This window comes from Coregonus clupeaformis, chromosome 37 (genome assembly GCF_020615455.1).
Source record: "Coregonus clupeaformis isolate EN_2021a chromosome 37, ASM2061545v1, whole genome shotgun sequence".
NCBI lineage: Eukaryota > Metazoa > Chordata > Actinopteri > Salmoniformes > Salmonidae > Coregonus > Coregonus clupeaformis.
In genome coordinates, this window is record NC_059228.1 from 20,844,179 (window position 1) to 20,858,629 (window position 14,451).

Below are 14,451 nucleotides of genomic sequence, written 5' to 3' on the forward strand. Positions count from 1 at the left end.
TGAACACGGCAGGATAGTAGCCAACCAAACATGAGGGTCAAGGACAAACCCACAGACAAAAACAATGATTGACCATTTCATCTCAAATATTTATTCAGTGCTGAAGCAAAACAAAATAGGCTATTGGCAATATTATTACAATTGAACAACATGTTAATAGTTAATTCCAATAGAAAAACGGGAGGCCCTATGTATGATTATCGGCAGACATAGATCTTTTCTGTCGAGCAACCGGTGACACTTTGCATTTCACCGTTCGCTTGAGCGTCATGGGGTATTTGGACAAAGATGTGTGGTATCTTTTCAGCAGGCCCGGACTCCTCTGTCTACGTCTGCGCCAATACTGATAGGGCTACTGAGTCATTCTGCTGAGAAGGCAGAGGCAGTAACTGCTGCGTATATGTCATTTATACACTTGGAAATAGGGAAGCCCTAAGCCCCCCTACAGATACACGCAGGCATGCGCACAAGGACGCGCGTGTGCTTGTAAACACACACACACTATGTGGAAACACAAAACAAAGACAAATGGCAATTCTTGCAGCAGATTCAATATCAACTAAGGATGTGTTGCTGTTCATATTGTAGGTAACCAGGTAACCATGTGTATTATCAGTGTGCTACTGAATTTTGGTCCAATACAGAGCATATGAAAACTTCTGGAGAGCTTTAAAGGAAAAATAGTTTGCTTGCATATTCATGTGCATTCATTTTGAGGAGGATTACTTAGTGGGGTTATGGGCAGGCGAATTAAACATCCATAAACCCATAATCACCATGGCATTCCAAATGCAGCACACTCTGATGAGATTCTAACTTCATGTCGCCCTCTGATTCAGTAAGGTCAGTACTCGCTTTTAGTAGCGAGATTTCCTGGCTAAAAACAGACCCGGCGCTAGAATGAATCAGTTGGAGGGCATTTGATTTCCATAGGTGGGTCCGTTTATTCACCGGACCTCCAATGTGTGTGCGCGCTTGCGCTTGCGCTTGCGCTTTCACAATTTTTAAAATGGGTGCAATAGTAAAGACCATAAGCAGCTCGTTTGTTTGAAGTTTGGGGAAGCTTACAATTCATCCTACCGTTTCTACCGATCTGCGTGCCGGTTATGATTATTTTTATATGCACATTTTCGTGGAACAGTTTCATTTCGATAATAACTTTTTCGTTTCTCAATATCGTTGTCACATGGTTAATCATAAATCTGAAGTAAAATTATACAAATCTAAAAGTTACAATTCAACTATGGCAAGAGCACTAGCCTCTGCCCTATGGACACATTGATACACTCAAATCAAATCAAATTGTATTTGTCACATGCGCCAAATACAACAGGTATAAATACAACCTTACAGTGAAATGCTTACTTACAAGCCCTTGGCGGCTAAAGAAATTAGAGCATACAGTGAGGGAAAATAGTATTTGATCCCCTGCTGATTTTGTACGTTTGCCCACTGACAAAGAAATGATCAGCCTATAATTTTAATGGTAGGTTTATTTGAACAGTGAGAGACAGAATAACAACAACAAAATCCAGAAAAACGCATGTCAAAGACGTTATAAATTGATTTGAATTTTAATGAGGGAAATAAGTATTTGACCCCCTCTCAATCAGAAAGATTTCTGGCTCCCAGGTGTCTTTTATACAGGTAACAGCTGAGATTAGGAGCACAATCTTAAAGGGAGTGCTCCTAATCTCAGTTTGTTACCTGTATAAAAGACACCTGTCCACAGAAGCAATCAATCAATCAGATTCCAAACTCTCCACCATGGCCAAGACCAAAGAGCTCTCCAAGGATGTCAGGGACAAGATTGTAGACCTACACAAGGCTGGAATGGGCTAGAAGACCATCGCCAAGCAGCTTGGTGAGAAGGTGACAACAGTTGGTGCGATTATTCGCAAATGGAAGAAACACAAAAGAACTGTCAATCTCCCTCGGCCTGGGGCTCCATGCAAGATCTCACCTCGTGGAGTTGCAATGATAATGAGAACGGTGAGGAATCAGCCCAGAACTACACAGGAGGATCTTGTCAATGATCTCAAGGCAGCTGGGACCATAGTCACCAAGAAAACAATTGGTAACACACTACGCCGTGAAGGACTGAAATCCTGCAGCGCCCGCAAGGTCCCCCTACTCAAGAAAGCACATATACAGGCCCGTCTGAAGTTTGCCAATGAACATCTGAATGATTCAGAGGAGAACTGGGTGAAAGTGTTGTGGTCAGATGAGACCAAAATTGAGCTCATTGGCATCAACTCAACTCGCCGTGTTTGGAGGAGGAGGAATGCTGCCTATGACCCCAAGAACACCATCCCCACCGTCAAACATGGAGGTGGAAACATTATGCTTTGGGGGTGTTTTTCTGCTACGGGGACAGGACAACTTCACCGCATCAAAGGGACGATGGACGGGGCCATGTACCGTCAAATCTTGGGTGAGAACCTCCTTCCCTCAGCCAGGCCATTGAAAATGGGTTGTGGATGGGTATTCCAGAATGACAATGACCCAAAACACATGGCCAAGGCAACAAAGGAGTGGCTCAAGAAGAAGCACATTAAGGTCCTGGAGTGGCCTAGCCAGTCTCCAGACCTTAATCCCATAGAAAATCTGTGGAGGGAGCTGAAGGTTCAAGTTGCCAAACATCAGGCTCGAAACCTTAATGACTTTGAGAAGATCTGCAAAGAGGAGTGGGACAAAATCCCTCCTGAGATGTGTGCAAACCTGGTGGCCAACTACAAGAAATGTCTGACGTCTGTGATTGCCAACAAGGGTTTTGCCACCAAGTACTAAGTCATGTTTTGCAGAGGGGTCAAATACTTATTTCCCTCATTAAAATGCAAATCAATTTATAATATTTTTGACATTTGTTTTTCTGGATTTTGTTGTTGTTATTCTGTCTCAAATAAACCTACCATTCAAATTATAGACTGATCATGTCTTTGTCAGTGGGCAAACGTACAAAATCAGCAGGGGATCAAATACTTTTTTCCCTCACTGTAGAACTCAGAGATAGACTATAGGCCAATGCAGCAGTAGGCCTATAACTTCCATCATCAACTAAGTAAAATATACTGAACAAAAATATAAATGCAACATGTAAAGTGTTGGTCCCATGTTTCATGAGCTGAAATAAAATATCCCAGAAATGTTCCATACTCACAAAAAGCTTATTTCTCAAAAATGTTGTGCACAAATGTGTTTACATCCCTGTTAGTGAGCATTTCTCCTTTGCCAAGATAATCCATCCACCTGACAAGTGTGGCATATGAAGAAGCTGATCATTACACAGGTTCACCTTGTGCTGGGGACAATAAAAGGCCACTCTAAAATGTGCAGTTTTGTCACACAACCGATGCCACAGATATCTCAAGTTTTGAGGGAGCATGCTGACTGTAGGAATGTCCACCAGAGCTGTTGCCAGATAATATAATGTTCATTTCTCTACCATAAGCCGCCTCCAACGTCGTTTTAGAGAATTTGGCAGTGCATCCAACCGACCTCACAACTGCAGACCACGTGTAACCACGGCTTCTTCACCTGCAGAATTGTCTGAGACCAGCCACCCGGACAGCTGATGAAACTGAGGAGGAAAAAACTCATTCTGATTGGCTGGGCCAGGCTCCCCAGTGGGTGGGCCTATGGCTTCACCCCTGCCCAGTCATGTGAAATCCATAGATTAGGGCCACATTTATTTATTTAATTTGACTGATTTCCTTATATGAACTGTAACTTAATAAAATCATTGAAATTGTTGCATGTTATGTTTATATTTCTGTTCAGAATACATATGCTCTAAAAATGTGGGGTTCTTCTAAGATCTTCAAAGTTCTTTGAAGAACCTTAGGGTTATTGGCACTGAAAATTGCACTGAAAAGGTTCTTCCAAGAACCCCATAGGAGGTGGGGTTAATCGAGGAACCTCCTTAGTTGGTGGGGGTTCTTGCAGGAAAATCATTCTGGCTATGGATATTGAGAACATCAACACATTAACATCAACATGCCAGAGGATATACCCATTGGACTTGGGGATCTGCTGGGAGTTTACCTCATATTTTGATATTTTTTATTCTGCTTTGCCACTAAAATCAGAATAAACACTGACAACTAAAATATTGTGTTATTGTTGTTATTGTTTAGCGTATTATTAATAATAAAATTAACCCCAAAACGTTCTTCAAAAGGTTATTTGAGGATCCATTAAAAGGTGTTATTTGAATAACTATTTTAAAGAGTCCTTTTAAAGAGTTCTTAAAATAACTTATAGGGGTTCCCCCACAGTTTCAATTTGAAGAACCCCTAAAGGAACCTTTACTTTTTAGGGTGTAGGCCTAAAGCCGAGAAAAAATAACAGAAAATATCCTGATGAAAATTCCGGTTCTTTCTATCCGTCTTGACTTGAGCTGTTGCTAGTGAAGTTCAACATTGCATCAAATCATCACAGAAAGCAGTTTTTATGAAGTTTCCAGTGGATATATGTGATCATCAGATCATGATATTTTGCACTTTCACACAGAGGCTTGGTGATTATCGCGGCCGGGAGTGTTGGAAAGATTGTTCAAATACTGAGGAACTACCATTCGCAATGGATGTTAAAAAAACAGACTTTGTTGACTTGTGTGAGGCGAATAGAAAATTAGTGGTGTAACCTACTTGGTGAGTTAAGACATTCAGAAATAAGACATTGACAAATGGGCACTTTCCTACTACATATGCATGCATTCTGGAGAGAGACGCACCACATCTTCGCCACACCCCCCTCAGCTAGGCCTATTGCCACATGCACTACCCACATTGTGGGCTTCCCAAACACACTTGTGATTTGAAACAATCCACAGCATTAAAGAAAAAGAAGCAAATGATCCTCTGTGGCTAAGTCATGCTCCCTTGTGAAGTATTTTGAATGAATTCATTTAGACAGGAGTAATTATATAATTTTTGCGAAACATCCATTTACTTTACGGCAATCCAGCATCCTAACAGCGCACTGTGCACCCGCCAACTTTCCTTTCCAACCAGAGATCTGTATATAATGATGAGATGCTCATGTCTCCACCCTAACAATGGGAGTCTTTGTCCCAAAGGCGGTAAGGCAGACGAAAGGCTTAGGTCTGCATATTCCCATAGAAACGCATTGGGTTTACACTGGACATATTTTGGCGAGAGTGAGCTCTCTCGCTTTGCCTCTTCATCTCTGCTGAAACTATATCACCGGAGAAAGCATCCGCGCGAGCGAAACTGCGCCCCTCTATATGTAGCCCATGTGTCTGATGATGTCTGGCCAGAAATAGTATGACATGCCATACTCTTTCGGTCCAGACAAAACCAGATACATTGTGTACACATACTGAGATAGAGGGGCGCTGTTTCGCTCGCTCGGATGCTTTAACTGAGATTGATGCGTCTTTCTGTTGGCGCGCGTCTCGGTCAAATTAATTATTTGGACGGGTAAGGTAGGGCGGGCCAGGCCCCATAAGGCCCGCCCATAACGCCGGCCCTGTCCAAAAATATATCTAATTAAAATTGAAGGTGAATGTGTTTTATTGCTTTCTCTACAGCTATTTGAATGAGAAAAGTTGCCAGGGCAATATTACTCTCAAACCAAGCTATTCATCCAAATATAACCAAATACATACAGTATGTGTTATAAAGTGTGGAAACTGGCACATAATATAAACTGTAGGCCTACTACACTAGCCTCTTGAGTGTAGACTAGACATGTTGTTTCTGTGTGTGCCCGCAGTGTTAGGTTATATCAGGCCAATGTTTGTGAGACAATTGGTAATGACCACATGTTGTTTAATTGCAGTGCTTTGATTAACGGAGAAAACAGATTAAGACAGTATCTGTTTCGGATGGTCTGTTTACAGAACAATTCCATGTAATTTACTAAGAGTTAAGTAATCTCCAGCCAAACAGCCATTATAAACTCTACTAGGTAAGTTAACTAACATGATTCTCTATCTCTCTCTCACTCATCTGGTTCTACGGAGGAGGGAGATGAGGATGAGTGATTCTGCAGCCCCCCCACCCATGCTAACCCCTAGGGGGAGTCACCCTACATTAGCATCAGAGCCCTACGCGGGAGAGGATGCCACTGAGCCTTCCACACTGATCTGTGGCCACACCAGTCCATCCCTCCCCTCCCCCCTCTCCCCCTCCCCCTTTCTTCTCATTGCAGAGGCTCTTACTAAATGCATCATTGCGTAACACAAGTGTGCCATATCTTCATACTGTATTGGCAGTTTCCTCATATTTCTCACTCTGTGGCACTTAGATCACAGAGCCCATGTGAGACCATGGTGACAGATAGGGAGAGAGAGGAGAGAAACACACAGGGAAAAAAGGAGACTCGCCAAGCCATAGTAAAAAAAGACATTTGCTACAGATTGAAGAGTGTGTGTTTGTGTTGGCTTTAGGAAGCCTACCATGGGTAGTTTAAAGAGGGATTGGGGCATGTATAGACCAGTGTTGGTATGTGTATTCAATATGCATCTACATGTATGTTTCTATGGACTGCTTTAGTGCCCATCTCATCTACAACTCTCATCTGGACCAGAGAGCTAATCTGGCCCTTTCACACACACTGTGGAGACTGGCAGGAGCCCAGCAGCAGTACTCTAAGGGCGAAGCACTTATCTTACTGATGACTACCCCCTGGGGTGAAAACCGGACATGCAATGGGGTCACAGTCATCATGGGACGCTGTGTTGTGACAGGGCCTAACGGTTTACCAACACAGTCCATCCCAAGGGTGGTAATGTGTGCGTGTCTTGGTGAGTGAAATGGAGCTTGTCATTGATTTGCAGTGAGCTCGGTATGTGCTGTTGGATTAATGCACAAAGTGAGAGAGTTGCTGTTTATTAAGACATTGGTCATTCCATCCAAGTTATGAGTGGAAATCTAGTAATAAGCAGCTATAAATAAGCAAAGAAAGACAGATGCAAGGAAGATTCCCTGCTAATACCACTGAGTCATTCACTACCTTGGTGGATGTAATGTGGGAGTAAACTGAAATGACAGCATTTCCGATTCAAACATGACTATGAATCCCGAGGATGGTCTTGATTAAACTAAAAGTAGACTAAATAAATGTGACCTTGTCTTAGACCAATGTTACCCAACTCCAGTCCTCCGGTACCCTCCACAGCACACATGTTTGTTGTAGCCCTGGACAAACTCACCTGATTCAACTCATTGAGGGCTTGATGATTAGTTGACAAGTTGAATCAGGTGTGCTTGTCCAGGGAAACACTGGCATAGACACTGACAGGATGACTTTGTGAGCCAGAGCTGATGAGGACAGAATCAAAGAATGCACTGTTGCATAACATACAGTGATTTAACAGTGTTCAGAGCTCTGTGAAGGCAAGTGTGTTTGTAATCTTCTGACTAAACAATCTCATGGCCAAATCTGATTATCTGCTCTAAGAATTCTGGGAATTATGTCAAATGAAAAGGAGGAAAAAGAAGAGAGTACTGTAACTATAGTATCTAAATGCACTGTATAGCCTAGTATACAGATTACAGTGTATTTGGTACTTGAAATTAAAACCACACAAATACCCATCTCCTTTCTGCCTGTCAGAGTAGTGGTCTGGTGTGGGTATGCTGCTGTTCTTTATAGTAAGAGCCATTGGGTTCATTGAAGGCATAGTTAGATTGTAATTAAAGACCTTTAAGGCTCCATGGTTTATTCTGTGACGCTAGTGTAGGACTAGCAGTAGCAGCCTCTCTCTTTGGAACAGCATTTCAAATTGAAATTTTCACACAAAGAAAATGTTATTGTTCTGCCTGCAGTTAGGCAATTACCTGAAGAGAGAGAGTGGGAGAGACTTCTAGTACAACAATTGAATAACTCCTGCAGTCCTGCTGCTCCATTATGTAATACTCTATGATTAACTTCAGAGTTAGGATTAGATATTACATTTCATTAATGTGGCAGCTGCCCAAAAGAACAGGTATTACTGTTCTAAAAAAAAACTCTACCTCTCAAAAGCAATATACTGTAGAGACCAGGGTGTAAGTCAATACCGTTTCAATTTTCAATCAATGTATCATCATAGATGTTGCATAGAACATTCAGAGCATTTCTACACTAGTCAGAAATTCTGACAGTGAAGCTACTAAGGTGACAAGACGTGAGGTGACGACACTATCTGGAAAGCCTTCTCTGTCTAACCATCATCAGTGACATTTGCGAGGGAGAAAGTATTATTGGATGGCATCTTTTTTCCTTTTATTTTTAGATGCCATCACACCATTTCGTGGTCCTCTGTAGCTCAGCTGGTAGAGCACGGCGCTTGTAACGCCAGGGTAGTGGGTTCGATCCCCGGGACCACCCATACGTAAAAAAATGTATGCACGCATGACTGTAAGTCGCTTTGGATAAAAGCGTCTGCTAAATGGCATATTTATTTATTTATTTATTTTCCTTGATGTAAAATGGCAGCACTATTTACAGGACAGAGAAAACAGTTCTCTAATGTTATTGAAATAAGTTATTTCAAACAGAGTAACAATTCCAGGAGATATTTCTTCCTCACAGAACAACCATTGGACATTAACTTTACGTATATATTTACATAAAAGGCAGTGATATGTTGTTCAGCTTTCTCTCCCCAGCAGGGATCCTATTCAGATAACGATGCTTTATGAGATAATGAGGGGAATTACAGTCTACACGCTACGCTTGTTCAGAAAACAGTTAAATGAGGCAAGCTGTTTCTGCTGTGAATGGAGAAGTTCCATTTGCATTGGATGAAAGATTTCTACATCAGAGCGCATAAATCTGCTATGGGAAAGAGGAGGGACATGAATGTGCCTCAGACTGTTTTACAGCCTCATATGAAAATGAAATAAAAATAATTAAATCAACCTGTAAGCTAAATGAGATATACCATAAATAGGCCTACATCCAAGAATTTGAAACGCTCACACCAGTAAAAGGTTGAGCCACTATTTCCCCTTAGAAGCAATTTTCTGTAAAAGCCTAATAAATTCAAGGAGCATGTTCTAATAATAGCCACCAAGTAAAGCTGAATGATTCAAATAAATGTTTTTCTGAAATTTAGCTCAATATACCGGTAGGCCTAGTGGAGGAGTTTGTTGTTACTGTAGTGCCCCCTGAAGGAGATAAACACATCCTAAATATTCAGTCAATAACGGATTGGTATTACATAGTGTTTTTTTCCACCAGGTGCCCAAAGGGCTTTACATTGCATGAAGCAGACTCCCCACATCCACCTCTAATGTGTAGCACCCACCTGGGTAATGCCATGGCAGCCATTTTGCTCCAGAGAGCTCATCACACATCAGTTGGAGCAAGACAGAAATAAAGATACAATAGATTGTCAAAGTGGTAAAGGGTAGGTATACAGCCAAAACACAAAACAGCTATGAGAATGTAGCTGTGACCTGAGTGGAAGGGTGATGCATTCATTGGGAGTAGAACACGTAGCTACCCTCAGCCACTTTATTACACAGCTGCTGCCTCTCTCCCTCCCTCCTCTCTACAGTGAATCTGAGGGAAAGAGAGAGAAGGGGGCGGGACGTTACATCGGAAAGACAACAATACATTCCTTATTTAGTACGGTGGCGATACAGGCAGGCAGGATGGTTGGTATGGGTCAGTGTTTCATAGTGCTCTGTCTATGGAGTGGATTCATTCTCTGGGATTAGATAGATCCTGCCTCTGGGGATTAGTGGACATGTCAGCTCTGGCACCAATCGGACATACCAAGAGTTGGATTATATTCCAGATTATGAGAGAGTGTGGGTCTCACACATGCTTTCCTCAACTATGGTTACCATAGCATTCTATCAATTTCACTCTTCACAGATTGAATATCATTCTTCACTATAATAGTCAAATGTACAGTGAGGGAAAAAAGTATTTGATCCCCTGCTGATTTTGTACGTTTGCCCACTGACAAAGACATGATCAGTCTATAATTTTAATGGTAGGTTTATTTGAACAGTGAGAGACAGAATAACAACAAAAAAATCCAGAAAAACGCATGTCAAAAATGTTATAAATTGATTTGCATTTTAATTAGGGAAATAAGTATTTGACCCCTCTGCAAAACATGACTTATTACTTGGTGGCAAAACCCTTGTTGGCAATTACAGAGGTCAGACGTTTCTTGTAGTTGGCCACCAGGTTTGCACACATCTCAGGAGGGATTTTGTCCCACTCCTCTTTGCAGATCTTCTCCAAGTCATTAAGGTTTCGAGCATGACGTTTGGCAACTTGAACCTTCAGCTCCCTCCACAAATGTTCTATGGCTTTAAGGTCTGGAGACTGGCTAGGCCACTCCAGGACCTTAATGTGCGTCTTCTTGAGCCACTTCTTTGTTGCCTTGGTCGTGTGTTTTGGGTCATTGTCATGGAATACCCATCCACGACCCATTTTCAATGGCCTGGCTGAGGAAGATTTGACAGTACATGGCGCCGTCCATCGTCCCTTTGATGCGGTGAAGTTGTCCTGTCCCCTTAGCAGAAAAACACCCCCAAAGCATAATGTTTCCACCTCCATGTTTGACGGTGGGGATGGTGTCCTTGGGGTCATAGGCAGCATTCCTCCTCCTCCAAACACGGCGAGTTGAGTTGATGCCAAAGAGCTCGATTTTGGTCTCATCTGACCACAACACTTTCACTCAGTTGTCCTCTGAATCATTCAGATGTTCATTGGCAAACTTCAGACGGGCCTGTATATGTGCTTTCTTGAGCAGGGGGACCTTGCGGGCGCTGCAGGATTTCAGTCCTTCACGGCGTAGTGTGTTACCAATTGTTTTCTTGGTGATTGCTTCTGTGGACAGGTGTCTTTTATACAGGTAACAAGCTGAGATTAGGAGCACTCCCTTTAAGAGTGTGCTCCTAATCTCAGCTTGTTACCTGTATAGAAGACACCTGGGAGCCAGAAATCTTTGATTGAAAGGGGGTCAAATACTTATTTCCCTAATTAAAATGCAAATCAATTTAACGTTTTTCTACCATTAAAATTATAGACTGGTCATTTCTTTGTAAGTGGGCAAACGTACAAAATCAGCAGGGGATCAAATACTTTTTTCCCCTCACTGTACATACATACACATACATATCCTTTAAAAATATATATATATTCCCCTTTATTACTTTCCAACCCCGCCACCCTTTCCCTACTTGGAGTAAACTAGTGAACAACAATGCTTAGGCCTCTACTTCCAGCTTATACCTACTATCTACATTTTATGGACACAGTCAAATTATAGACTGATAATTTCTTTGTCAGTGGACAAACATACAAAATCAGCAGGGGATCAAATACTTTTTTCCCTCACTGTATGTGCTATGAACAAAGGACAACAGAAGGAAACATCTTACTGCATACATTTATTATCTTTGTAATAACATTTGATAACTCCTCCAAAACACAATTTGTATCTGTACTATATTTACAGACATAACAACAGAGCTAAAACAATGTCCTGCTCAACAATCTTATCAACAAAAGCCAAGGAAAGGAGCTATGGCAAAAGGCAATCTCACTCCTTAAATTCTTCGGTGGAATATTTTTGGAACTGTACCTTTGTCTCACAGGAAACTGGAGATATACTGCTAAAAACAAGCATGACTACACAGGATAGAAACGCAAAGCAATACATACATCAATTCCTTAGTGGTTTACATTCATTATAAATGTTGTACCATTTGATCTAACTCAGTTCAAAATAGACCTCTTCAAATGTATCCCTTTAGGAATAACAAGGACTAAACACAAAAATGAATTGCATAACGATTCTGTAAAGGGTGTAGGGAAAGGAGGTTGGTGGTAAACTGATTGCAAATGATTACCTTCATTAAACCAGATTAAAGGCATCAATAATTCTCACTTTAACATTCACTTGACAGACAACAATCTCTATTGCCCTCCAAACAGACAAATGACCACAGGCTTTACAGAAGTGAAATCAAACACTGTCTTGTCTGCACGGTAGGTACATGGGTCGACATTACTGCACTGACATAATCAATGCTGAACAGCTTCAATTAGTACCATTATAAAAGGGTTGAACATACCCCATATTTCTTTGTGGAATTACAAATCCCTTTTTATATCCTGTCTCTTTAAAACATTTCTAAGAAAATGAACCACTACTGGTCAGAAACGACAACTATGTCAGGATATGTTATATGGATACAATGACATTGAGAATGGCTCAAATCAGTTAGGAAAGTGGTATAGCGTAAACACACGATACAACAGAGCGTCGAGAGAGAAAGCATGCAAAAATAAAAACAAGTGACTTCTCTCTGTGCGTGATAACAGAACGGTTGATGCTAAGAGTGATGTTGCTGTTGTGTGGAAACAAACAGCATTTAAGAACAATTTTGACATGCAAGTTGCTTTGAAATGTTCTCTCCATCTACTTCAACATTCTGAACCTACTATCATTTAGTTTCAAGATTGAGTGGCCTCTATAGATGCACAGCTTGGGCTCTACATACAGTTCACTGCATTGTCAGTCAAATACTGTACCATCTACCAACAAACGTTCTGCATATGAAGATGATGCGTACTTCACACTAACACTCTATATATGATAGAATGCACAAAGACTCAACTTCCAGGCTTAATCTGGGGATTCAATCTAAAGCAGTTACAGAAAATACACATTCCAGAGTCAGCAAAATGTAAAAAAGGGTATGAGTATACTGTGCCATTATATGAACATGAACATATCACAGCGCTCAGAGTGAACCCATCCTTTGATGATAAGCAGCACCACTGCACACATAATCCTGTTACTAAATCAAATATAGCTTTACAAGATTCCCGGATATCTGATTTCACAACCGATACTGACAATTGTATAATTCCACTAAGTTAATTTAAGCTAGAAGAAATGTTATGAAGACTTTTGAGTCTTCCATGAGGACACAATCTTGGTAAATGTCGAGAAACTTGTCTAGGATAGGGGCTGTCATATGATACAAAGTTGAGTTTCCACCGATGGTGTGGTGTACCTCCTAGGTGAGCAGTAGTGTCAGTCCTGTTCAGAAAAATAGCAATATTCTAATAGAAATGATTCCCTGCTGAGCAACTTAGAGAGAGAAGTAAAGGCATTCTATACTGTAGTAGTGTGGAGGCATTCTACATTGTAGTAGGTTCTTTCTCTGTCCGCAGCTCTAAAGGCAGTCAGTGAATGGAAAGATAAAAGCACACAGTCTGGGAATAGTGACTGGTCTCCTGAATAGATAGAGGAACGCAGTGGGATTCAACACAGAGTAGAGACCACAGAAAGGTTAACAGGAGACATAATGACAAGGACTAAGAAAACCATAGGACGCCAACAAACAGAATATCTCTCTCTCTCTCGCTCCCCTCTCGCTCTCTCGTCATTATCAAAGAGACAAATAATAAACAAATTAGAAACCATAGAAACTCATTAATTAATGTATAAAATAATTAAAACATTAAAAAAAACACATGTACACTGATTATCATTAAAACCTCCCCCCAAAAAATGATGATTAAAAATCATAATGCAAATACCAAATCATATTTTTCTAAATACATATGACAGAGACAGACTGCAGCCCAACTGCAGCAGCTGCTGGTGGATACAACACTGACCTTTGTAGAATGTCAATCAATCAAAACACTGAGGGGTCAAAGGTCATTTCTCTAGGTTCTGTGTTTAGTTGATGATGTCACTTGGGCACTTTGACCTTTGAATTTAATTGACTTAATTACCCCATCTCACTAAGTGCTTACATTTGGCTTGGTACAAATACATCTGTGCTTTGAGTTAATACAAAATGCATAGGTATTCCAATATGAGGAATCAGGCTTTCACAGACAAAATTCTAGTATTGTTAAAGTGCATGTCATTGATACAACAGCATACTACGAATGCAGACGGTATCAATGTAATTATTTTGTACTAATCATTCAGCCTGTTCCCTTCAACAAAAATGGACAATTATTAGACAGTACATGTCCTTCATAACTAGTCAAATACCCTTCATGTGTAGATACTCCACAGAAACATTTTAGCACTATGTGGAGTGAACACTGGACTTTCTATACCATTGAGATGGCTCATCTCTTTTTTGGCACTTCTGGTTAAACTATGGCTTTTTGTTATGGCCCGCCCCCAAAAAAAGAGTTTAACTGTCATTGTTAAGCATAAGATGGAGGGTGGACCACTGAGACCCAGAGAGGCTGGAGACTGGGCTACAGAAGCCCAGAGAGAAGCACTGAAGGCTGGGTCTCTGTCGTGTTAGGTCCTGGCGGAGTGGAGCTCTACCACCGGCCGCTGACGCTGGCCATGTCAGCGTGGAACTGACGAGACAGACGCCCGCTGGCGCCCCCTTCCAGGAAGGAGGACCTGATAGGAGGCTCAAACAGCTTCCTTCGGTTCTTGTTCAGTTCTGGAAAAGACAAAAGAACACAATACCGTATAATTAC

General features: G+C 41.3%; 1 protein-coding gene across 5 annotated transcripts in view; it reads right to left on the reverse strand.

The window, feature by feature from the left end:
* Window positions 1–11,354: 11,354 nt before the first annotated feature.
* LOC121553338 (protein bicaudal C homolog 1-B) overlaps window positions 11,355–14,451 on the reverse strand; it is a 94,968-nt gene continuing 91,871 nt past the window's right edge. For all 5 annotated transcript variants that reach the window (XM_041866376.1, XM_041866377.1, XM_041866374.1 and 2 more), the window contains exon 21: window positions 11,355–14,414. In XM_041866376.1, coding sequence (XP_041722310.1) covers window positions 14,287–14,414 — 128 coding nt within the window. In that variant the 3' untranslated portion in view covers window positions 11,355–14,286. The remainder of the gene's footprint in view (window positions 14,415–14,451) is intronic.